The sequence below is a fragment of the Phasianus colchicus genome, chromosome 3 (assembly GCF_987193195.1).
Source record: "Phasianus colchicus chromosome 3, bPhaCol1.hap1.1, whole genome shotgun sequence".
Taxonomy (NCBI): domain Eukaryota; kingdom Metazoa; phylum Chordata; class Aves; order Galliformes; family Phasianidae; genus Phasianus; species Phasianus colchicus.
This window is the reverse complement of record NC_143438.1, coordinates 76,385,974-76,411,750: the sequence shown is the minus strand read 5'-3', so window position 1 is coordinate 76,411,750 and position 25,777 is coordinate 76,385,974. Positions and strand designations below refer to the sequence as shown.

Sequence of the window (25,777 nt, the reverse complement as noted above, 5' to 3'; positions counted from 1 at the left end):
CTTACAAAGAGAAAGAACCACTTCGTCAACAAGCCTCTCTGGAGTGGAAGATTAAAAACCTAGACATCACCTACCTTGCAGCGCTACTCCCAACTGGGTTGTGTAAAACTCAATTAAACTTGTCCCCATTGAATACTGCATTACAGTACATTAAACAGAAAATTCTTCAAGCGTGATGACAAAGCTTGAAACCTTGCCTCAAAGCTGTTCCTTGTAGCTTTCTTTAACATTTCAGTCTTTATGGTGCAAGTCTCCCGTTGACACAACTTTAGTCCAGCTATGAAAAATCACAGAGCCCCACAGGGATTAAAAGAGAAAGAGGAAGAAAAAAAAAAAAAAAAAAAGAAAAAGAAAACCCTGTCAAAGCTGGTCTTGGCACTTTCCTTAGTGTATCTATTGAAACTTATCGCCAGCAGGGAGACCTGAGAAGCATTAGAGAGAACTATGACAATTTAGAATAATACTGTGTTCACTTTCTTCGGTTGCCTTTATGCATCTGCCTTTCTCCACGAAAAACAGGGACTTGCAATCTCTCTCAATTAAAAAAATTAGTAACAAGGTACCTTAAGTTTGGACAAAAATATGAATTAGGAGAGGGTACAATTCTGCAAAAAGCTGCCAAGTCAAGATTTAAAACCTCTTCCCAAATCTAAATGCCATTGTTTTCTCCAGAAGTACAAATTAAGATCAAAATACAGAGCTATACTTCATTTTCATGTAAAAGAAATACCAAAACTTGCAGGTATTAGTTTCTTCTCTCTGTGAAACAACAAAGATGAGTCTACATCAAAGTTGTGCCCACTGGTTTTAAACTATGTCTCCAACTAATGACTGGAGTGTTTTCAAATTCAAAGTATCTCACAATGAGTTGTCCATGTGATAAGTAGTGTTTTATACTAAAATCCCCCAAAGGAAGGGAAAAAAAAAAAAAAAAAAAAAAAAGACCACCAAATACAGTCAGAAAAAATTCCACTTTTCTTACACAAACCTAATGAGATACAGCCATGGTATATGTCAGCACCTCCAACTCCAAGTATAGAGAACAGTTATCAAAAGCCTGGCGGACTGAGTAGTTACATTTCAACAATCCATCAATATACTTCCAAATAATCCTTTATTCTCTTTGACTCCTTATAGTGCTGGATGTAAAGAGAGATGCTGAGCATCTAAATCTTTCCTAAATAAGAAGGCCTACAACGTTTGCTTCTTACCTCATGCCTTAAAAGGATGCATACTGTTACTGCACATGCTAAAAAGGATTTAAAAACATTTCCACTCAAGAAAACTCTTCTGCATTTCAGCCATGAATGCCATAAACTATGCATTCACTATGTGGGCAGTACGAGCAGTACTATAAAACACCTTCTTGTGTACTATTAGTTCCCCTTATATTAAATATTCTGAGAAGAGAATATAAAAATTTTGTATGCAATATACATTCCATTGGTCAGTACAGCTATCAGCCTGGCTGTGTTGTCAAGTGCTAGACTGTCAGATGCAGATCACTGTATAAACTCTGAAAAAGAGAGAATGATGCATTCATTTTCAGAAGGGAACAAAAGCAAAAGCAATTAAGCGAGCCACATATTAACAAAATGTTGGCACTTAATTACTTCCGGCTTTTCCTTTTCATCTTCTGAACTCCATGTAAAGTCCTGCGCTGCTTTTCTTTGCTGTTTTATTTTGCCAAAGAGCCCACTGATAATACAGTATTTAGGATCTGCAATGAAAAGATGACAGGGAATTTTAGGTCCATGCTGATGACTTCCCTGTCCTGTGGCAATTTTATCTCATCTATCAAGGGCAGCGTTAAGCACCTTTGGGTACTTTTAATTATTATATGTCACACATGCAAGAAAGGACTACTCAGAGATTTGGTTCAGCCTGTATTTGGACATTTCCTCTTAGCACCTGATTTTCTCTACAGCATTAAAATGAGGAGAGAAAAAAAAAAAAGAGAATGATTACTCGTTGGTTATGTACCAGTAGATGACAATGAAAATAAGTGACTATGATGCAAAAACAGAAAATGCAACAAACAAACGCCATATACAGGAAATCTTGGAAGTATCTCAAAATCTGCACAGCTGTTCCCTGCATTTATTGTATATATATATATATATAAAATTAATCTGATTCATTGCAATGAAAAAGTTGTATTTTTTATAGAAACAACAGTTTTGTTGTGTCAAAATATAGCAAAATAATACAATCCTACAAGAATATTGTGTTTAAAAATGTAAGTTGTTTCTAATAATATTAAATACCAGATTATTTCCCAAGTAAAACAGACTTCTTATTCCTCAGAGCAGAGTTTTTTCTTTGGTGTTCTCCATTTACAGTATTCCACAAAATTCTCTAGCTTAACAAATATTAACACACATTCATCAGAGATGCCATATGAAAATGAATAATTGCAACAAGAACAGGAACAATGAACTCTTTTATTGTGCTCAGATGGACACATGCCTCTAGTAGCTTATTTTGGGGGACAGGGGGGTGCAGCTAAAGCTAACTAATTCACTGCGGCACGAATCACAGCCAACTTTGTTATTATGTAGAAGTGACACAGTTTGATAAATCAGCTGTTTGATTCATGGCGTATAGCTGAAATCTGATAGGACCATTTCCAAAACAGAGAATTATGTTCAGAGTTACTGTTAAAAATATAGTCTGTTGGTTTTTAGTAACAGTGGATGGGATTTGCCAACTGGAAAAGTGAATTGACCCAAATTTCCTCCAGAAAAAAAAATAAAGAAACTACATAAAAATAAAGGATGCTGCTGGATATTAATGGCAGTCTGTCAGGCTTGTGTGCTCAAATAAAACCTCAGCTAATCAGCTGCTATTAATTCTTCTTTAACATCTTGGAGACAAGACAACGGCCATGATACAGCCACACAGAACTGACACAAAGAAACAGCAGTCCAAAACTTTAGATTTTTCTTTTGTATGTTCAGCTTAAGGACCAACTCTTCAGTTTTTCATGGACGAGCTTAATCGTAGCTAGAGAAAATGCTCTTGCTAAGAACTTATCAATGTCTGCTTTTAGATGCATCTCGAATTTGGAAAGTCAAATCTTTCTGAACAAAGCATGGATCTATTCACTAGTTTAGACTTTGCAATAATTAGCAAGACAAGAAAAATCCAAGTGTTAATCCTTTGCTTTGCTGAACATGTACATATGTTCTTAAAGAGAAGAAGGTCATGTATCAGCTCATCACTTTTTTGGAATCTTTTTGCTGAATATATTATATATTTTTTTAGGTGTAAGAGATCTGAAATTATTTTTTCTCCTTATAATCATTTAGGAGTAATTTTCTAAAGGAGAGGAATGGTCAAATTTTTAGTTAACTGGACATGCACTTAAATATACAGAAAAGAGTCAAGTTGCTTAATTTCTGAAATTAATGAATTTGTCATATTAAGTCATAGATTATTTAATTAAGTTAAAACCAAAGAAACAGAATGCAGAATGGTGTTTCTGTTACACACATTTCTGTAGGACAAAATGAAGGGAAAGTAAATAAGGAATTATAGGAAGTATATCAGAAAGACAGCAGTACCACACATAAAGGAAGCACATGGTCACACTGTGGCAAGCCAGACTATTGTCATGTTTCACACGTAAATGTCCAGTGGATGTAACTGAGAAATAGCTTGTGTGTACAAAAACATTACTATCATCCTGAGTCACTGCAGAGCTTGGGACATACAGGGATTTACATAGAAAGCACACGGAAATGAACTGTATTTAGTTGACACCAGCAGATCTTCTGAGTTAGTGCAATAAGTCAAAAGTGGCTTACAAGAAAGCAATAAAAACTGTTCATTCTGTAAACTACTATTAAAACTTCAACTTTTCCCCTAATTTATCTAGTTAAAACCAAATAAAATACATAATACTCTGCATCACGAAACAGCTTTCTTAGTAAATTGCTGCTGGACCACTGGTCCACGAAAGACTCTATGGATGGGGTTCTGACATATAGCCAACTCTTATTTAGCCCTAATTAATTTCTACTTTATGAGGGAATGGAAGATAAAAGTCTTGAAGTCATACTTCAGGCTACACTTTCCACCAAAGTAAGCCACTGAAAAATATCATTGTTTGTGATTTTATACTTCATTTGCTCCAACGATAAATATAATTTAATTGAACCTTAATCAGAAAACTGGCTTAGCCTTAGCAATCTGTCAGTCTTATTTTAAATTTTCATTTAATTGTAACTTGAAAATGCATTTAAACCACATAATTTAAATCCATTAAAATGCACGTGCAGCCACCATAAAAGCAAGCTTCTTCATATTTAAAATAACAGTTTATTAATAGAGGATGCTCAGTGATCACTCAAGGCCACTGTCTCATTTTCCTACTGTAAAACAATTTCTTTTCATCTCAAACTTTAAGTTCAACTGTCCATACAGTAACAACAAACTTTCTGGCTGGCCAAATTTATTTTCCAGTTGTCTCAGACATTTCTGAAGATTTGTTTCAGCTAGCAGACAAAAACCAATACCTCAACATGGTTTCAGAGTCCAACACTAAGGCATACCAGTCAATTCCTGCTAACACTTTGTTTTTCTCAAGAATGTCTTTCATCTGTTCAGATTCTGCACAATTTTGTCTACTGTCCTTACTGTTCAACAGTAGACTTCTATCACATTATTTTTATATATTCAATTGAAAAAGCAAATTTCCAATTTGTTTCTTACTATATCGTCACTGTTACATAAAAGAACATTCTGTTCACCAAAATACAGAGAACAGTACGTAGTGTTGTATTGTTGTACCTCTGTACTTTTATTTTTGAAATCAGTTACAGCTGTTACAGAAGCATCTAATTGTCTGAATACACGTCTCGTCTAGTGTTTCTAATACAATCCAAGTTTTCAATGTTTTTTTTACACTGGTTTGCACTCCCTAAAATGTAAATTTGTCCCTGTCATCTTCCGCATTCATCAGTGTACTGCAAAACCAGTGATCTCCTGTAATTTATGAAGCTAACACTAGCACTTCACTGAGTGCTAGCACATACTCTCTACCTTCTACAGTTTCCCAAATACATAATATTTTCTCTCACAGATTATTAACCTGTGAAGGTCTAATTGTTCAGAACAGCTAGAGTTGCCTACACAAGTTGCATAGATTTCAGAACTTTCTGTGGCTTGGACAAAACACTTTAAGACCAGAGTTACTTTATATAAATATATGTATATGACTGTGCATAAAATGTACTGTGATACAATCACAGGAAATTTTACAGGCAATTTCTACTCTAGCAGCAAGCCTTGGTTCTGCAGGCCACCAGCCACTTAAATAATGTGTGTCACAATTCGTTCACAGAATATCTCTACTAAATCTGCTTCAACATCACAACTTGCTTCAGATATCACCATTCTGGCATACTGTAGCATTTCTGTTTGTCAGCATCACATTGCCTTCCATCCTGAAGGAATGAAACTGAAACAAGGAGAAAAAAAAAAAAATCAAATCTAGACCAGCTTTTCTATTTTTTCCCTCACCTTTTTGTAACAGAAATTACACTTTGATAAAGCTGCTATGTTCTCTCCAGGTCAGTGGTAACAGGGTTCGATACATTAAACATAAACTGATTGCAACTTTTTCATACTTTCTTCAGTTCTCTTCAGGGAAGACTAAGATGGTGGGAAGGTTGAGACATGCCCCAAGAGGAGAAGGTCAGATGCAAAGCTGTGGAAACATCCTGGTTTTTTGTTTTTTTTTTTACAGTGGGCACTGCAACAGCAACAGGGTTCCCAATGTTCTGCACTATGTTGGAGCTCTTTCCCTAACCTCCATCTTCCCTCCTCTGTTTACTTCATAACCTGACCCCAATGGGAAGTGAAATTGCCATTGCATTAGGAATAAAAGATGTGACATGCACTGGAGGCCCAGGCCCATGGTGCCTCATGATGGAGCCCTGCTCCTGGCCTCTGCCTGCTCTAGGGAGCAGCCCTGGAATACAGTGAGGGAAGGAGAGAAAAGCTGACATTGATTTTTGGATGAGTGAGTGCACAGACTGATCTTCTGGATCAATGAAGAGGTCAGGACTCATTCACAGAAGATATGTGGCTACAAATCTTGGGTAATTTCTGGAAGACAATGGAGGGAGACATACCTAGGAATGTGACTGAGGATTACATGCTGATCGCAATTTCTGTTTAACCTGCAGACTAGAAGAGCTTTTTTAATCGCTTTCAGTTCTGAAACCATTATTTCTGAGCATAAAACATATCTCAGTGTCCTTGGCATTGCAATGGAAGCTATCTACTTCCTTAAACATACACATTGTTTCTATATTTCTCTGGTGTTAAGAAGTATCTTTAGATTCCTAAATTAACAATGAGAAAAAAAATGAGCACAGGTTCCTTGTAGAAGTAAAACAAATGCTAAGTACTTTCAACAAATACAGTAGGTAAGATCCAATACATGGTTAGGGTGTTGGAGATGTGAGAAATGCCAGCAATGTCGTTGCTCTTAGTGAGCACAGCAATCACCTGCCAGTCTCCAGAGTCACAAGAATATGAGCTTAGGGACGCACCAATAAATCATGGTCTTGCAGGTCAATGAAGGGGCTGAGAGACACTTGATTTCCTTCTCTCGTGTCCTAATAACAGTCCTCCTTGTAAGCAGCTAGAGACAAAGTACATCCAACGTGATTTTAGGATTGTGTTCTGGGCAGTTTGGCTCTACAGCCAGCACAGGCATTGGGGCAGCACTGCACAGTTCTCCTGGGAGCCGTGCCTGGAATGGTATAACAGTGTTCCCTTAATTGCTACCATCAGGCTTAACACATTCAGAGGTAAAAGTATTAGAAACATCAGCTCAAACTGTAAGTTACATACAGAGCCCCCTGTAATTGGGAAGAATATATTTCCAGATGTTTTGTGCTTTTGTTTTCACATGGCACATCTGCCACCGTGACTGTGTCTTATACCACAAATGCACAATGGGAAGATTTTGACAAGAACTGCTACAGAACAGGCTGCAGATAAATCTAGTCTTGTTTCCTTCCATACAGACATATTTATGCGCAGCACCAATGGAGCTGCCTGAAAACAGTGACCGAGCTTTGATTTTAGGCTTCGAGGTCATGGTTTCACCTTGACAACAGCTCTTTCATTTCAAGCAGTAACATTTGCCAGGATCCCTAAGGTGTTTTCATTTTTGTCAAGAAGTGAAAAAAAAAAGCAGTATGAAAAAATGATAAATCTTAATTCTCAAGCTGCAGGACTATCTCTGTGTCTCCAGCACAAAACTTCAAATCCAATCCAGGACCTGGATGTGTATTAGAAGTCTGCAGATTTAAACCTTGTCCACCATGATCAAACTGGATTTATGGAGCATCATAACTCTCCAGACACCATCCAGCAGCTTATTAATTTAATAGACTCCTGTCCATTCCATGATGTTCCTGCCCTGACAGTCTCTCAAGATAAGGCAAAAGCCTTTTGACAGGACAGAGTGCATATATATTTTCTTCTGTTTTCTCTTGGATGGGGTTGTCGACAACTTGAAATGTGTGGCTCAGCAAATTTGGGGGCTTTTTTTCCTTTCCTTTTGCTTTTCAGGGAAGATGGCAGAGGTAACATTACCATGAGCCACAGGGGTCATGAGGCTTTAGTTCAATGCAATCCTCAATATTTATTTACAATAATGAATTGAAAAAATAATTTAATTTAAAAGGAAATAAAACACATTTAGCATCTCTGCCATATCCTGAAAATAATGACATTTTTCTCAAAATGATTTGTAAGTGACTGATTCCACTGCAATTGACTTAGAAAAATGAGGCAAATACATATCGTGAAAAAAATAATCTCTGCATGATGCTTGTATTTGTTTTTGCCAGTGGGTCTGAATACTTGAAGCAGTATTTCTTTTCACAAGGTTTCAGTGTGAAGTACAGACTGGGGTCTTTTTTATCCCTAACATGTTCTCGTGAGTGTTAGACTTTCTTTACAGCTTTTTATAGCTTCAGTCCAAAATATGTCATTCTCTACAAATCTTGTCAGTGTTCTACCTATTTCCTTGCCTCCTCAATTGAAAAGGAATTCAAATTTCAAATTATGAAACAAGCTACATAAGTGACAAGAACATAAGGAAGAATAAAGCGCAAAAACAAATGCATATATAGTGCATAAATGAGAACAATCTAAAAGTATCATTTGTCTGTTATGTGAATGAAATGCACTAATAATGAACAAAGGAGTTTTCATTTAAGAACAGAAATATAGCCATACCTCTGCATTTCCTGTGGTCTTCCCTTTACTATCCGCATGCTTAGAATTTAGAGGTCATGTAATAATTCATTATATACTATGACATAAATACAAACTCAGTGAAGATGCACAAAATAACCATATTTGTACAGATTATTAAAACCATATGCAAGACCTTATCTTCAAAACCCCCTAGCACAAGTAATCTCCCATTTTTTATCAGCTCTTCCATGGACTTTTCATATTAGGATATTAGGATGGAGTGACGGCATCAGCAGACAGGGGAAGGGTGACAGATGTCATCTTCCTGGATTTCTGCAAAGCCTTTGACATAGTCCCTCACTACATCCTTCTCTCTAAATTGGAGAGGAATGGATTTGAAGGATGGACTGTTCGATGGATGAGGAATTGTCTGGCTGGTCGGAGCCAAAGGGTTGTGATTAATGGTTCTGAATCAGGGTGGAGGCCAGTCACAAGTGGTGTCCCTCAGGGGTCAGTCTTGGGAGCAGTGCTCTTCAACATCTTCCTCAACAACACAGAACATGGCATCGAGTGCATCCTCAGCAAGTTTGTGGATGATACCAAGCTGAGCGGTGCAGTCAATACACTGGAAGGAAGGGAAACCATCCAGAGGGACCTGGGCAGGGTGGAGAAGTGGGCCCATGAAAACCTAATGAGGTTCAATAAGACCAAGTGCAAGGTGCTGCACTAGGGATGGGGCAATCTATGACTCTGATTCTGTGATTCTATGATTCTATGACTCTATGATATGCCTTGTGTGCATTTCAAGAAGTACTCTGATTTCCCATGTAGCCTATTGACACAGTGAAAGAACAAAAAAAATCTGTAGCACCACCAAAGACTTTCAGCAGGTTCTTCAGCTAATGGAGGCACCCATGGAGACTAGCAGTCTTCCAATAGATACTTCTGTTTTCTGATGATTTGCATGGAACAGACTAATGAAATTCACAGAATTTGCTTTTTGTAACATGGAAAAAAAGCCCCCTGCAATCTAAAATATATACCCCAAGTATCCTTTGGCCTACTAAACAATTTGTTCCCTGACCCAAACAAAATAAATTGATGTTTTAATGCTGCAGTGTTTAAACACCTCATAATGTCTGACCTGTGCCTCATTAGGGTCCCTGATGTTGTATGTCTGCAGAGCAATGTACCATTACATTGCCTTAAGCTGCACCAAAAAAGAGTATTTGCTAGCTCATTCACTAGGAGAAAATTCTATCAAGGACCTCACAGAACAATTAAGAAAAGTAATTCTGTCTCGCTAAACAAAAAATTTTAAATCCTTTTGTTGTAACAACTGACTTTTCTTACATGTTAAAAAAGTAGACTGAGTACTTTAAATGAGGAATATTAATTAAAAATGACCTCCGATTCTTACTAGAAATCTCATGTAACCTTCTTGCAGCATTTGTATCTTCAATGCCATTAACCAAATAACTCATCCCACACTTGTGCAGTACTAGAGCAGTTTTATGTAGGTAATTACTGCCTGACTTTGTCAGTGTTGGGGCAGAGCATGGGCGAGCAGTGCTGGCAGATTTGGGTGCCCAGTGCTACAGAGCCCAGCTCCTGCTCTTCCTTCTCACTTGCTGCCTCGCCTCTCATTTCCTCTTACAAATTAGCTGCATGACACAGTTTCAGCGTGGGCAGCTGTCATTTTAACTAATCTCATCCCATAAATCCACCCTAGCAGGCCTATTCTCTATTGTGATTGGAGAATGGACATTTTTGGGCAGCTTTCAAAAGCAACATCTGTTAAGAGTAAGCACCCAGTCTTGAGCTCATGGGGAAGTGCTCTGCACAATATTTCCCTCCTATTTATACGAGAAAATGAAACCACTTGCTTCTTGTCCTTAGGCAACATCGTCCATTGCCAGAACTTTGTTATGGTCTCTCCACGGGCCCTGGCTGATTTCACTTGCAGAGGGATGGAGGCTCTTTATGGCATTGCTATCATGTGGTAATACCATCGGGGCAATTAACAGCTCCAGCCCCTGGAATTATTCACTCCCATCTCACTTGGGAACCACACTGGAGTGAGGACATTTTTTCTCCTCCCGAATCCTCGCAGTAATAACAAAGGCATAAACTACTCAGCGAAGCCAGGCAGTGAAGGAAATAACATCAGTAAATCACTCATGTAAACACAAAAGCAAACAGCGCCTAACGCGACACGGAACGATAGGAAGCTCCGAGGCAGGTGAGCTGCGGTTAGCTCGTCCCATCTCCAACCCCACTCCGCCCCGTCCCGCTGCCAGATCCCAGCCATAGGCTTCATCAGCCACCAGCTGCCAGGCCCAGCATGCCGCATAGCTAGCAGCTCCCACCCGTGCCAGGAGCTGCCTTGGCACTGCGCAACACGACCAGCCGGTCCCAGCCACAGACTCAAAGATGTTGGTTTTCCTGCACAGAGTTATCCTGTGGTGCTCTGCAATCAATTACTGTTATACCACCATCATTAATAATTTTCTTAATGAAAATGATTCTGTTGATCTCCGTTGTATTTTAATTATCAGAGTTAAGCATAATTACACTGCAGCTCTGAGCTGGCATGTAGACTCCTTTAGGGCGCAATTTTGTTTTAACACACTGATAATGTAATTTTACATTGTGTCAGTTGTTTAGTTATTATCCAGTCGTACAATTCCGCTGTATTCCTGATAACAGATAATAACCTTAGTACCTCCTATATCCTGAAGTCATTTAAAAAGCAATATTGGAATTTCACAACTAGCTAACTTAATCGCCTTATGATTTTATAATTCCCACAGCTAAATATTTGTACAGACACCCTGTTTTAACAATGCCACTAAACATACGGTATCCATACATTTCACATAAATGGCTCAAATAATATCTATAAAAACGTCTGTTGTGTGAGTGTGGTTATCAGTCTGTGCAACTGTAGTTTCTACACGGTGTCTATTCTTTTCCATTTTTTAAAATCTCTTTCGGTCCCAAGAAAAGATTTGCAGTTAATACCCCATCCCTCCTAGGCTGTCGAGGGGCTCCTACCTCTAGTTCTAGGGATTTACCAGACCTGGTGCACAATGGTGCATGAATGCTTCTCAAGTAAAGTGCAATGAATTCATGCGTTAACACCTTCTACAAGATCTTACTTGAGTTACTGGTATTTTGCAGCTTTCTGAAGAGATTCTTGATTCTATATAAAGTACAATTCCTAAAATCTCTCTTAAATTTCAGTTACTATGTCTAGGACATCTCTTAAATTTTGTAAATTGAATTGAAACTATTTTTGAAACACGATAAAAGTTTGACATAAATATTACAACAAAAATAGCATATCTTTTAATTATAGCTGTGAAAGTTTCCCTTAAAAAGAATAGAATGCAATAATGACACATGCCATGAACAGCCAGTTTGCATCAGAACTTGTAAAAAGGGGCATTAATAAGCTGCTTTTCGTTTTCCTGATTTGTTCTAGTGATGGTGAAATGCAGATAAAAAAACAACAGACAGAAATTAGCGATCCTGGACTAAACAGAATCGATTTCAGACACCAAATAATTATTTCATAGCTATTCACTCTGAAAGTGCTTTGCTGAGTGATTTTAAATAACCAATTTCTTAATTTAAATTTTAACTTGAAGATTAGTTGTGATTTCACTGTAACAACAGAGCAACATAATCCTGGACCAGGCTCTGAGCAACCTGATCTAGCAGTGGACATCCAGTACAGGGGAGTTGGACTAGATGATCTTTAAACATCCCTTCCAGCTCTGAGGATTCTATGATTCTAATAGATGTACTTCATACACACACACACACACACACACACACACACACATGCACACGTGTTTGCTTATCTAGTGAAAGTATTATGGAGAGTTTTGAAGGCAAAAAGGGAGCTATGTACCCTGATGAGATTCATTTTCAATAGGAACTACATGGCATAGAAGCTATACTATACCTCTTCTGGGATTGAAAATGTGCCTGTGATCATTCTATATGCAGTGTGTGGCTGACTAAGATGTCTTTAGCCTCTAGTGAACTGGAAGTCAGTCTGATGGTCCTGTGCTCTTCTAAAAGGTCTGGGAAAAATTATGTTCCCAAGATTTCACTATATTATTACAGCTCAAAGGAAATATGGTATGCACTTCCAAGTCAACTCATTGACTAGTAACATGTTCTGATAGCAAATTCTAGAACTTACTTCCCTTTTAGAAGCGTGCCAATTTATTCCATTCATCTTATCTTGGATATAGTGAGGAAAAGAGCTCCCAGGTGACCAAATCCACTACATGTACAATTCCACACATTTGTTCAGCTAATTGCTTTCCAAAATAACAATGTATTGCTAAACAAGCTAACAAAATTATACACATGCAACTACAAAATAACATCAAATTACAACTTCATGCCAGCTGACACCATTTCATTAGAAGTAATGGCACTGTGGGAGACAGAATGCGAACACAAATCAAGGCAATGTGATCTGGAATGATGAGATACAAATTGAAGGAAGAAACGTTATTATATTTATTTATTTTACCATCTTCTATTTGACATTGTTTTGTGATCCAAGCCAATTAATCTTTGTAGTACGAAAATCCAAGCAGGCCTCAAGGCAAGGGTAGGTGCTTAATGAACAACAGTACAGCCAGTGCCAAGTGCAAAGAGATGAACAGAACTCATTGAAGGTACGAACTTATTTCCTACATAGTTTAGTCAAATTCCAGGTTTTTAACATGCATTTATAACCTAGGGTTATAAATGAGCACTGTATGACTATTACTCTACATTCTTAATGAAATACTAAAATAACAAGTATCATCAGTGAAGCAAAATCCAGCACATCAGAATGAAAAGTAATGTTTTGGTCTGCTTAAACTGTGCTGAATCGCAGAAAGTAAGTTCTTATTATTAAAAAAAGAAATCAATAGATTCAATCACACAGCACTGAAACTGTCTAATGAATTAGTTAGTGTTTGTAAGGTACTTTGAAGATGAAAAGTCTTACTGGTATATATGTGCTAAGTACTATTATAATTACAGAAAGAATATAATACTTGATAAGACAGCATCCTATGGGAATTTGCAGAAGTTATATTTTAGACTGAAAGTAATTTCTCATTACATTAAAAAGTTGTTGCAAAAAAACTTTGCCTGTGAACCATATTCATACAGTTCAGTATGCAGGAGAAAACCTTTCTCTATATAGGGAAAACCCTCCCTGTATTTCAGCACACTGCAACTTTTTTCACTTGGGCAGCAATCAGAAAGCTGTGAAGGAAGGGCAGCTCAACCCTTTTTAGCTGTGAGCCCAGTTCTTTAGTACTGCAGGTGTTTCAGGTTGCAGAATGAATATGCTGGCATTCTGTAATTATAATAGAAGGAATTTATAAGACCCTGGTGTGTAACTCATTTTTAACATGCAAATTCCCTGTTTTCAGCTTTTCAACTTTCAAAGGCTTGTGGTAGTTTAAAAGCAATCCTCTTATAAGTGTATAAATTGCAATGATTATAGGAACAAGTTGTAATTGTTTCTAGTAAGTTTTTAGGAGTCTTTGATGTTATGATTAGTGTTTTGTATGTTAATATATTGATATGGGTGCTTATTTGCCTGGATGCTTATGTGCTGAAATGGTCACTAGGTTGCCTCAGCAAACAAATCTTTGATCTCAGTAGGTCTGTTTGGTTGGAAATAAAACCTAAAAGAAATTAAACGAGAACAGTACATGTTCTGAAGCATTCACAAAGTGCTGAGACTGGTGATTGAAATGCAAGGAAGGAAAGTCATAGTTTTGCAACATGATCTTCAACAGAATTCCAAAAACAGCTACACTAAATAAATTATTCTGTGTATTCAAGCACTATTTTTAATACACTGCAATGATACTATGACCAAATTTTACAAAGCTTTCACAGTGAGTGACCAAACAGCCTGGTATATAGTCCACTGCACGACAAACCCAAGAACTCAAGGCTCTCTGGATAAAAACAAAAGCATCTTGAATCAAAGTAGCTATTAGATGTGGTAGGTTAGATAAAGCATGTCTGGGGGGCCTCATAAGAACTCATACTGACTTGAGCAAATCTGAAAACTCACATAAAGCAGATATGATATGCATTCCCATTAGCTAATGCATTACAGTGTAGCATCATCATGCAGAGACTGGAATGTCAGAAGTTACAGCCCTGTAATCCAGTCCCAGTTATCTTCTGTTTCCATGCTGACATGAAGTCTTATCACAGTCGAATCAAGTTCAAATTCTTCTTATAAAAGAAGATTTCAGTTAGGAGTCTGTAATGTAATGTAACATGGAGAAATGCTTTCTGGTATGTCCTATAAAATGTTAGAAAATATTCACCTATTTCAGCTGTAAAGACTTCACTGAGGTTTACCAAGAGGCACCAACTTTCAGAAACAGTATTTCATGTTGGCTGACATTCTTCTGTGTTTATAAAGCATTTAGTACACTACAGACATTGTAAGGGGTTTTATATCATTCAACGGAAGAAAAAGCATAACAAGAATGTGGTAGCAAAAACAGATGGAAAACTATTCCAGTTTGAGGGAAGTCAAACTATCCATTGTCCTGTTACGCAATAGGTATATCTTTTGTCAATACCCAGCACAAGAAAGTAGAGCAAAAAATCAGCTTGTGTTTACCTTTGCTGTACACAATGCAGTTGTTTTTGTTGTCTTCTACTCCTTGCCAAGTCACATCCAGCAACCACTTGGGGCCAGCAGTCAGTACCATAGGGACGGAAGCCTTTGTCTTCTGTAGGAAGGATGATAACAAACAGATGCCATTTGCTTGCCTTGATTAAGAACTTGAATAATATTATTAATAATCATTTTATTTGCCAACAACAAAATCTCCCAACCCATAAGCCAATGTCTTATTCCCCTGCTTCAGAATTTTTTTAAGAAGACACAAGCAGTATGCTTTGGTTTTTTCATTGACTGTATAGTGGAAGTATTATCAAGGATTTTTCTAAATGATATTGGATCAGATCGCAGCGATTAAGCAGATCTCTGGTGGCCGTGAATTATAAAGGGAATGTAGATGACTTTCACAGCAAAGAGCCACTGTTTAGAAGTGAACTTCAGACACATTGTACTGCATTATCAGCAGGATCTCACCATTTCCTGAAACAGACAGGAAAGAATTTAAAGAATCGGTATCCATTTCAAAGATCTGTCCAGGGTAACATTTGTATTATCATAGGAAATTGTTCTGAATGGATAATGAAACTTTTTCCCCTTTGCAAAGTGTTGATGTGTGATTTTACTATGTCTGAAATAATAATGTTAATGATTCAGTACGCTTTGTCTCCACAAAAACAATAAAAGAAGTTGAATTAATGATCTGAAAGGCACAGAAGTGAAGTATGACACCCTGAAAGGCTAACGGGCAACGAGATGCACATATAACAAAATCATCTACTGCATTTTTTGAGATTTTATATTTAGAGAATCTGGCATTTGAGGAGATAAGTTGAAGACTTCAAACCTATTTATACTTAAGTCCTTTAAAATGGCAAAAAAATGGAAAAAAGTTGAAATGACTTCAGGAATTCACAATTCTTACCAAATTTGAAACTACAAAATAGAGTATATACAGTCATCGCATAACTTTCAACTTTACTTTAATTTTTTGTTTTTTCTCTGGGATACAATCTTGTCTAAGATATTCCAGCCTTCTTTAAGATATTGTGATTGTTTCACATTCCATCAGTAATGCTTCAGCTGGCCCCAGCTAGGTTTTACAGGCAATATTCTCTATGATTTTACGAATCTTAGAATACAAAAAATCATATATTCATCTGCGCATTCCTGATGCAATGGCCATATTTATTATCTAGGACTGGCTTAGAAATGCAGCAAATTATAATAAGAGTTATCATATAATACTCTACATTCCATCAAAATTAAACTATTTAAAACATTGGTTATATTAGGATCGAATTCATAATCTTACACAAGTTTAACTTCATAAACTTATAAAATAATGTACTCGGTATAATTTATTATATATCAATATTTTAAAAAAGATAATGAAATAAATCAGATACTGAATGCCATAGTTCTACCTATTTTCAGGATTACTCTGATGTTTATTTTCTAATACTTTTTTATGAAATATTTCTTGCTTAATTTGCATTTTAAATTTTGCATTCTTCATTCAAATTTTTCACACTTCTTCCATATACACTGCAAAATGTTATTCATTGTCCTGAAGTTTTGGAAGAAACAGATATAAAGTGAGGAATGAAATGAGTGGAAAGGAATGTAAAAGCTAGCAACAGCACACCTACGTAGTTTAGAAGTACTGAAAACAGAGACATGCAATGTCTCTATTCCTAATATCGCCTTTCATACACAGAACTGCAGAAGGTGCGTTTGCATATGAGAAATATTAAAAGTTATCCCTGCTGCATGTGTTGGAAATCTGAATTTAAAACTGCGTTCTGCTGCATAACAACACATTAAAAAAAAAAAAAGTTAATAACTTCCTATATAAATTATCAAGAAGTCTGATATTATCAATAGGAAATCAGTGCAAATTATTTACATCTGGATTGCACAGAAAATAGCGATACGAGTGAGGGATGAACTGATAAAGAAATGCAAGATATAAAATGAAAGGCAATCAAAATTTTATCTCGGCATCCTACTATAGGGGAATCTGGATTTCAGTGTCATTTACACCATGGCAGCATAAGGATGCTACAGAAATGGAAGAGTGGCTATTCTTCACAGAGCTGAGAATCCTACCTATATTTAATATAAGCTTTAGCACAACTGCTAGCAACCTTGACTGCACAGCAATAAGGAAGAGGAGGGCTGGGGCAAGCTCCTACCACATGCTGAATTTCTTCACCTGCCATTTCAGTGAAACCTTTAACATGTCCTTTGTGCTTATATATGCTCTCAGTTTCTGGTAATCCCAAGTGCAATCAGCTGATAGTGCAATATTATCCAGGTAATGGACTTTTCCAAGTATACCATCAATGATTCATGCATTCAAACAAGTCTATTTTTCAAGCTGGAGGCCAAGTTAAAAAAAAAAAAAAAAAAAAAAAAGAAAAAAGAAAAAAGAAAAAAGAAAGAAAGAAAATGAAAATAATAATAATAAAAAATTAGCCTTCAAGAGCAGAAGAGATCATCTATTTAATTTTCATAAGATCCAATTCCTTTTTCAGACATCTGCCATTTAATTGTTTCTCTCCCATCTGTAAGGTATTAATATTTGCATTAAGGTGGTATCAAAAAGCCTCAAATAACATCAGGATCTTCTTGTGCTGGGCAATAGTTTATTATCTACATAGACAGGACGAATAATATGTCCTGGGAAAGGATTATACTTAACCACATACTGCTGAGGAAGAAATAAGATACAGAGATACCGCTTGACTTTCTCATGGAGATTAATTTCTCTTTTAGTAAGTGGGGAGGCTTAGTCCCAGGCTAGTGCCCTGGTTTCTTCCAGGCAATGAGACGAGCCCAGGCTGGTGCCTCATCCACTCCGATGTGCAGCGGCAGGAGCACAGTGAGCACCAGCAGTTAGGATGTGAGTCCACTTAGCTGAACACTGTTGATAGAGTTTTTTTTCAACCTTAAAGAACTACAAGGAGATCACTAAACTAGCTTCCAGGTCAGCTTGCTGGTAAAGCTTGTCACCATTTCAGCTGTCAACGGTAACGGGGCACCACAGGCAGGCCACAGGAGGTACAGGGCATTTCATCTTGCAGCTCTATCAGTCCACCAGAGCCAGTGGACACCTAAAACACATTTCCCACCTTCCCATAGCTGTGCTCTTGCACTGTGCAGGTATGTAAATAAACTCCTAATATGAAAGCAAAACTTCACAAGGCTCTGGCTGCTTGTAAAGCTTGGCAGCTGCCAATGGCTTCCCTTTGAAGTCACTCAGTGGTGTACTGTGTGAGCTGTAAGATGAGTCAAGACCACCGTTGAGGTTCTTGGGGTCTGGCATCCGTGCGGTTCACACGTTCACAGAAGGTGTTCACAAGTGACAGAGGTTGGCTCTTGTTGTGGCTTATTTCATAGTAAGAATTGAAGCAAGCTTGCTGATTCAGGAAAGGCCATTTCCCTAAAATGGTTAAAATGAAAAGACCCCAGTCCAAGATAACAAGAAGCTATGGTTAAATCAGTCATGCCTTTATCACCTCAAGATTAGACTACTGCAATGCGCTATACCTGAGGCTACATTTTAAATCCATTTGAAAGCTGAAGCTGGTGCAGAATGCGGCAACCCGCTTGTAAAGCAGGATATCGTGCTTTGAGCGCATTACACCAGTGCCTTTTAATCTGCACTAAGTGTCTGTGGATTTAAGGCACTGCCTGCAACCTGTGAACCCCGAGACCTGTCTATTTGAGATACCTGAATGAGACCTGCCACATCCTCTGCCCCAGATGTACAACCATAGCTGAGATCTACCAATGCATGCAAAAAGGGGCTTTCTTGGATCAACACAGAAGAAACTGTTGGCAGGGCAAAATTGCTTCACCAGAAAGCTGGAAGTCCAGTTGAAAATGAGGAGAACAACCAGGGCAGAAGGAGCAGAAATGACAAAGCAACGAGGAGAAATGGTGGGGAAGAGGTTATTTGTTAGGGGGAAACCTGCTCAGATGGAGTGCATGTGGGAGAGAGCCAGGCATCAGATGTGAAGGGCATGTGTGGGCAGTTGGCTGATGAACCATCTTGCATTCATACACTGGGTCCACAGCAATGCTAGCATCTGTGGATCATACATCGTGGTCCCACTTCTATGACTCAACCAGCCATGATCAGGTTCCTCACCGGAGAAAGCTGCTGAAAAAAAACCGGCTCCTTCAACTTAATACTGTTTCTTCCTTGAACCTTGCTTTAGTTACAGTTATAGGACAGGCTGAAACAGTTTTAAACTAAAAGAGGGGAGATTTAGATTAGATGTTACAAGGAAATTTTTAATCAGAGGGTATTGAGGCACTGGCACAGGCTGCCCAGAGAAGCTGTGGATGCCCTATCTCTGGAGATTTTCAAGGCAACCTGGTCTAATGGTTGGAAACTCTGCCCATGGCAGGGGGTTGGAATGGGATGATCATTATGGACCCTTTCAACTCAAGCCATTCCATAGTTCTATGATTCTATGATTCTTCATCATCACAGAATCACAGAATCTCCGAAGTTGGAAAAGACCCACAGGATCACCCAGTCCAACCATCACGTATCACCAACAGCTTTCACTAAACCATGTCCCTCAACACAACATCCAAATGTTCCTTGAACACCTCCAGGGTCGGTGATTCCACCACCTCCCTGGGCAGCCCATTCCAGTGCCTGACCACTTTTTCGGAGAAGTAGTATTTCCTAATGTCCAGCCTGAATCTTCCCTGGCACAGCTTGAAGCCATTCCCTCTAGTCCTATCACCAGTTACATGAGAGAAGAGGCCGACCCCCAGCTCACTACAGCTTCCCTTCAGGTAGTTACACAAAGCAATTACATCTTCCCTAAGAGGTCTCCTTCCAGCTTTAGGTCATAATCCCACAAGAATTAAGTTAATATTCTCAGAGCATACAGTAAAAATCATCCTGCAATTCATAAAATGTATACATTTTGCAGGAACACTTAGTTGGGCGTTCTCAACAAACCTATTAATAATTGTTCTAAAGCTTACTAAATAATCCTGTCTGTTGCCTCAATATAATTAATAGGGATTTCCTAACACAGATGTCCATAAAATGGGGCCATACAAGAGGAACCTAAAATTTTAGAAACAAGGGTACATTAAAAATCTGCAGTGTTGTTCATTGCTCTGCACTACAAAAGCATGTGCTCTGCACTGGAAAGATTTTTACCTGAAAACGTCATTTCTGCTAATGTCTTCGTATGCACCATAACCAGACAACTTTGATGAGGACAAAAAGGGCTGAAATTGTGATCTCTTGGGGAACAATTAGAAATAGCTAATGAGGATAAAAGAGGTCAAGCAGACATCCACTTTTCAATAACCTCTGAAGCAACTGGACAAACAAGGGAGGCAACTCTCAATAAATGTTTATATTCTGTCAAGAGGTTAATGGAGATAAAAATAGCCATCTCAGAGGGTCGAAATAGTTTGCACTCTTGCTAAAAGGAATCAGTGCTGACAAGGTAATGTTAGATGGGCTCTTCCCTGCATAGGTTTCTAACATATGATGTGTGTGGCCTGCCAGAAACTTGACGAAACTCCCACGCTGAAGAGAAATATGGTATGAGCAAGTTGTTTGATATCACTGAAATTCTGATGTCAAGTGCCTGATCATTGCTAGCTGTTTCCCAAGAATCTGGACCAGAGCAAGAAATACATACTAAGCTGATGTTCAGTAAGTCCCTGTGACATAGCTACACTTTTCCAGGCATGGCTTTCCAAAAAGTGTTCAATGTTATGTAAGGAGATGAATTGTTTATTGAAAAATCACTACATTTCTTTCTTCACCTTTTTTCCCAGTAAAATGTAAAGTCAAAACTATCTCCTTAAAGTATTCTCACCAAAACAGAGGCTAGCTGCTGTCTACTTGACATTTTCAAGGGCTTTACTTCTGATTGTCTTCTGATTCCCACAGATTTTCTTTAAAAATCTTCCAAAGAGTCCGCATTGCCATAAATGATACAAGATTGCCAAAATGCCTTCATGCCCTTGTAGAAAATTCTAATGTCCCACAGTGGAGTGTTACTTTCGACAGCAAATTAAAAACTGATTGTAATGGGAGAAGACCTGCGAATATACCTAAGGTGCCTTCAGACACATATCTTGCATAGGAAAAACCCAGTTATACTTACAGAGGTTTCAACATTGAAATTCAATTTAAATTCAGTTTAATCGTCACAGGGTTGACGTATCTTCTGACACCATGAATATGCAAAATGTCCTCGCTGAAGAGGTAAAGTTCAACTTTGGTGGTCACCATACTCAATACAGCAAAACTTTATTAGTTCATCAAATCAGCTCAGTTGGGAAGGTCTCCCAAGAGGTCATTTGGGACTGAATAATAGCAGAGATTTGCATAGGTCTCCGTCTATTCCTACTTAATTAATATTTGTCCCAAGACATTTCTGAGAAATGAGAAGGGTGGTAGCTTCACCATATCACCTCAAACTTACATTGACTATCTTAGCTTATTTGTTCATCAAAATTGATTTACAATAATCAAAGCCTAATACAAGCTCAGTGGACAGACAAACATAGCTCCCATTTTTGTTAATTTGTGTGCTGGACCATCTTTCAGTTTTCATTTCTGCAGCTTCCCGGAAAAAAAATCTTACCTTTTCCAACAAGGATTCTTGGAAGAATTTTTATTTCAAGGGTTGCCAGTCCATGCTGGCAGCACTCCACAGTGCCATGGCTTTCTGTGCCAGACACAAAGAGGCAACTCCTCTCCACAAGATTTAAGATGTGGAGAGGATTTCAGTTTCATGGTTCCACACCAATGACAAATCGCACCAATTAAAACAAAGACTTTGCAGTTTCCACCTGCTCTGGAACTATGCAATGATACCAGAATTTCAGTTTTCACAGCACCCTCCTGCCCTGCTATGTCTATCAGTGAGATCCTGAAACTAAAACTAAACACAAGGTAAATTTTGCATTCCTTAGTCCTTGTGGTTAATTTTTTCTTTTTTAAAATCTCATGAAAATGTAATAAATGCAGTTAATTTTATCTGAATCTGCTGACAGACCTGGGAGAACTGTTTTAATTACTACTTCACAACTTTAAGGGATCCACTGTTTCAGAGGAGTGTTGAAGCATTAGCCTGTGGTTAGGGCTAGATGAAAGGAGTGCTTGAGCCTGTTCACCTGCACAGATGTACCTGGTGTTCTGCCATGCTAACTGGAAAGATAGAACAAACATGAACAAATTGTTGCCTGTTATGGCCATGAAATTAGTGATGGAGAAGGGTGAGTGGGACTCCCCAGTATATTGGACAACACAGGGGGAACAAAGTCCTCATGCCTTCTTCCATCCAGGATTCTGGAATTCTGGACTATGTAGCAATGGTGGTTAACACAGCAGTGCTGTACCCAATTACCAGCAATTGTAAAACAACTTGCATCACTTTTGGTCTATATTTGACATTTTACATTTGGATATATATTTCAATATTTCACTTGTCTGAAGTAGCAGTGCCTTCATCATTTTTTTTGAGGTGATAGTAGAGGATAAATAATTGGTAATATTTGAAAAGTCTGCTGCCAAATCAAAGCCTTTAAATGGTCTATCTCAAAAAGAAAGAAGAAAAAAAATCATAAAAAAATCAAGTAGAAAAAAAGAAATGTACACACAGATGGAATCCCAAAAGACAGCTGGGATTCCCTGCAACTGAGAAACCCTGCTGTTTACCCCAAGAGATCATCACTTGTCAAGTGACAAAGCTGAACATACATTTCACCATACAACCACAAACCTTAAATGGACCAATGAAAATATTCAAACAAAAAAAAATACATCCTAGGTCTATTAATATTTTCCAACACTTGTCATGACTTCAACATGATTCCAAATTCTTTATTAATATCAAATATGCCTGGTGACAAATGCCCTTAATACAAGCCAAATACACAACAAATGTTGAGATCATTTCATACTCCCCAGCTAGAATGTATCCTTTTACACTAAAAAAAAAAAAAAAAAAAAAAAAAAAAAAAAATCTAATTTCACAGTAACTTTGGTATAAAATAATAGCTGCCATAAAAAAACAACTTTAGCTTGTTCTACATAATCTGAAAATGAGGATTAAGTAAATAATGGCAATTTATAAGGTGCATAACTCAGAATTACAAACTTTTGCAGGGCTGGAAATGTAATATAATTTCAAGCCATGCTTGCATTCTGCAAATCCAGAAGCAGAGATTGATCTCTTGGACTGAGCATGGAGGATGCTTTTTCACTAAGTCCCAGCAGTGGTCCTCAGTCATGCTGTCTGAATAGAGCTTCAGTAGCGCCTTCTGGGAGCACTTTCATCCTTCAGTACCTTTTTCAGTGTTTAGAGAAGTGGAATCATCCAGGATCAGGACATTCATGACCTATTCATACAACACCAACCCTTTTACTTAGCATGTACTGTCAAATGCTGAGGGACATTCCACTTTCCTAATCTCAGAAATGTAATGGTACTAATAGAAGGATAATGGAGATTCACATAAAAAGTTCATCATAATGCAGCTATAATTAGTCATTCTAGCTTGTAAGTTGTGCAATTAAATATTTGCCAAATTGTCTTAAAATCTAGATTTATTGTAAAAAACAATAGCTATATAGAGATAATTATTTTACTGTATGTTTTTTTATATCTGGGGTACTTTTGGAATCTATCTTCAAACTCTTCCCCAGAAAAATTCTTATTTCATATTGTGGAGCACAAAGCATGGACACTTGGTTGCAGCTGAAGGTTTGTACAGCTCTTTCTGGCTGCCTGTCATGTGGCTCTGGAGGATGTGACAGCCAATAGGAACAGGAAAGCAAAAGCAAGAAACTGGACCTCTGAAAACTTAGTAAGCTTTCCCTTCCCTCACTGCCCCATGTTTATGTGTTTTATAGCCCTGCCCTTCCCTTCTATAAAGTCAATTCACCTTGGCCCCTAGCTTGACAGCCACTTCTCTCCCTCCCTGTTCTCCTACTTTTCCCTTTCCTCCATTTTGTATGTATCCATCTAGCTACATCTAGCCAACTCTTCTTTTTCCCGAAGACCATAGGAAGGACAGGAGTGCATTCTGCCATCACTCCTGTGACTAGACCGTATTCTTAGTTGGTGTTGTGATGGATACAAATATAATTAACAAGGATCTTCTCAAATGTAGTGAAATGCTAAGCAAATTGTCTGTGTTCTGTGCGTTGGTACCCTTGGGTAGCTTGCCCATATGACTGTGCTTTAGTGTTCAGGTACTGCATGGGTGTTGAACTTTTCTGTTTCACTTTGAAGTCAAATACTTTTGCTAATACTGTTTCACAGGTGACAAGCACCTGTACAGATGAAATCACACTACATATCTCTCATGACAAGATATAATACAGTTCTGCACGCTTACTTTCACCCTGAATTATCAGTGCATTTTTCCTACTCGAGTAAACTTCTATATTGCAAATTATTGTCTAAAATGTCTTTTTCTAGTAATGAGATCATTTTGTTATTTGCTAGTAAATGTTTTCCAAATGTGCTTGCTTAAGCATACCTTCTTTAACTTCTGCTGAACATCTTTAGTATTAAGTCAATGAGTACTCTCCTTAGTAAGGTTCAGCTGCACTTTTACAAACATCTGGCTTACGTTGGATGGACTTAGATTAAATTCTGGAATAAACAGTGAATCCATGTTAATCATTTGACCCTTGTTCCTTTTCCACCTGTGGAACTAGGGGAGTTAATACAACAACATGCATTTCAGATGATAGAAGAGACAATTACCAAGATTTCTGTAGAAGACATGAAGATATTTATACTGCACACGGGTTAATTCTGCCTGTTCCTATCATCCATTTTACTCTGAAACAGTCAACAATGATCCCTATACCTACAGTATATTTGCAGTATGACTCTGAACAATTTCTGTTCTGTAGTAATTTTGGATGTTTTTATCTTTTGTAATTTTATTTTCCTTTTTCCCTGGAATAGATTATTTAAATCATCATTTCCAGAAGTTCAAATTTCATTTAGCATATATAATATTAATTTATTTTTATCTGAAGAATCCATTAAAATACAAAAACAAAAAAGGACAGACATAAAGCCTTCTATAAACAATCCATTACACATGACTATAGATTAGTTAGTAGTTTATTGATTCTGCTTATTGTATTTTATCATTTCTTTGTCTGTAACAAAGAAGTTGTTCTGCAAACAGAAGTTGTGTATTTTACTTTGGAAAAGTGAATGCTCTTAACGTAGAACGTGAGTAAGTGAAGGTCATGCTTTAGAAACAGTAAAAGATGGTATTATTTAATTTCACTTTTTTTTTTTTTTTCCAAAAACAAAAAGTTACAAAATATTATTTGTATATATTTGTACAGTATTTTTAATATATAATCCATTGAAATCCTATTACAATTATATTTCCAATGAATCCTGAGGCCTTTTGTGAAACATATGTAATACAAAGATATTTCAGTCAATGGATTAGGCATTATAATGTTATTCTCATGATGATGTGTGAAACAATACTGGAACTTCAGTGGTATACACTCTGAATGCACTCAAAATATTACATATAAATTATGTACCTACCTAAATAATTTGGAAGAGAATTAGGGAACAGAATACACATCCTGAGCTTTTTTCCCAATTTTTTAAAGATCTTTATGTACTTTTTAAATTAGATAATTTTAGATATAACTTTACCAACATGAAATAGGGTATATTTTTAAAGTAGCAACATAAATCCAATATAAAGTCATCTGTGCAAGTTTGAAAACTAAGTTTTAGATTTGTAAGGACAGCATAATCATTTAAGAAATGTTTAAGGCACAATTCAACAACCACTTTGATTAATTATTTTTAGTTCAGT

General features: G+C 37.4%; 1 protein-coding gene across 3 annotated transcripts in view; it reads right to left on the bottom strand.

Annotated features, from left to right (window-relative positions):
* Positions 1-25,777, bottom strand: part of ZFPM2 (zinc finger protein, FOG family member 2) — a 304,685-nt gene that overhangs the window by 91,301 nt on the left and 187,607 nt on the right. For all 3 annotated transcript variants that reach the window (XM_090137893.1, XM_031591121.2, XM_090137894.1), the window contains one exon: positions 14,903-15,014. In XM_090137893.1, coding sequence (XP_089994019.1) covers positions 14,903-15,014 — 112 coding nt within the window. The remainder of the gene's footprint in view (positions 1-14,902; positions 15,015-25,777) is intronic.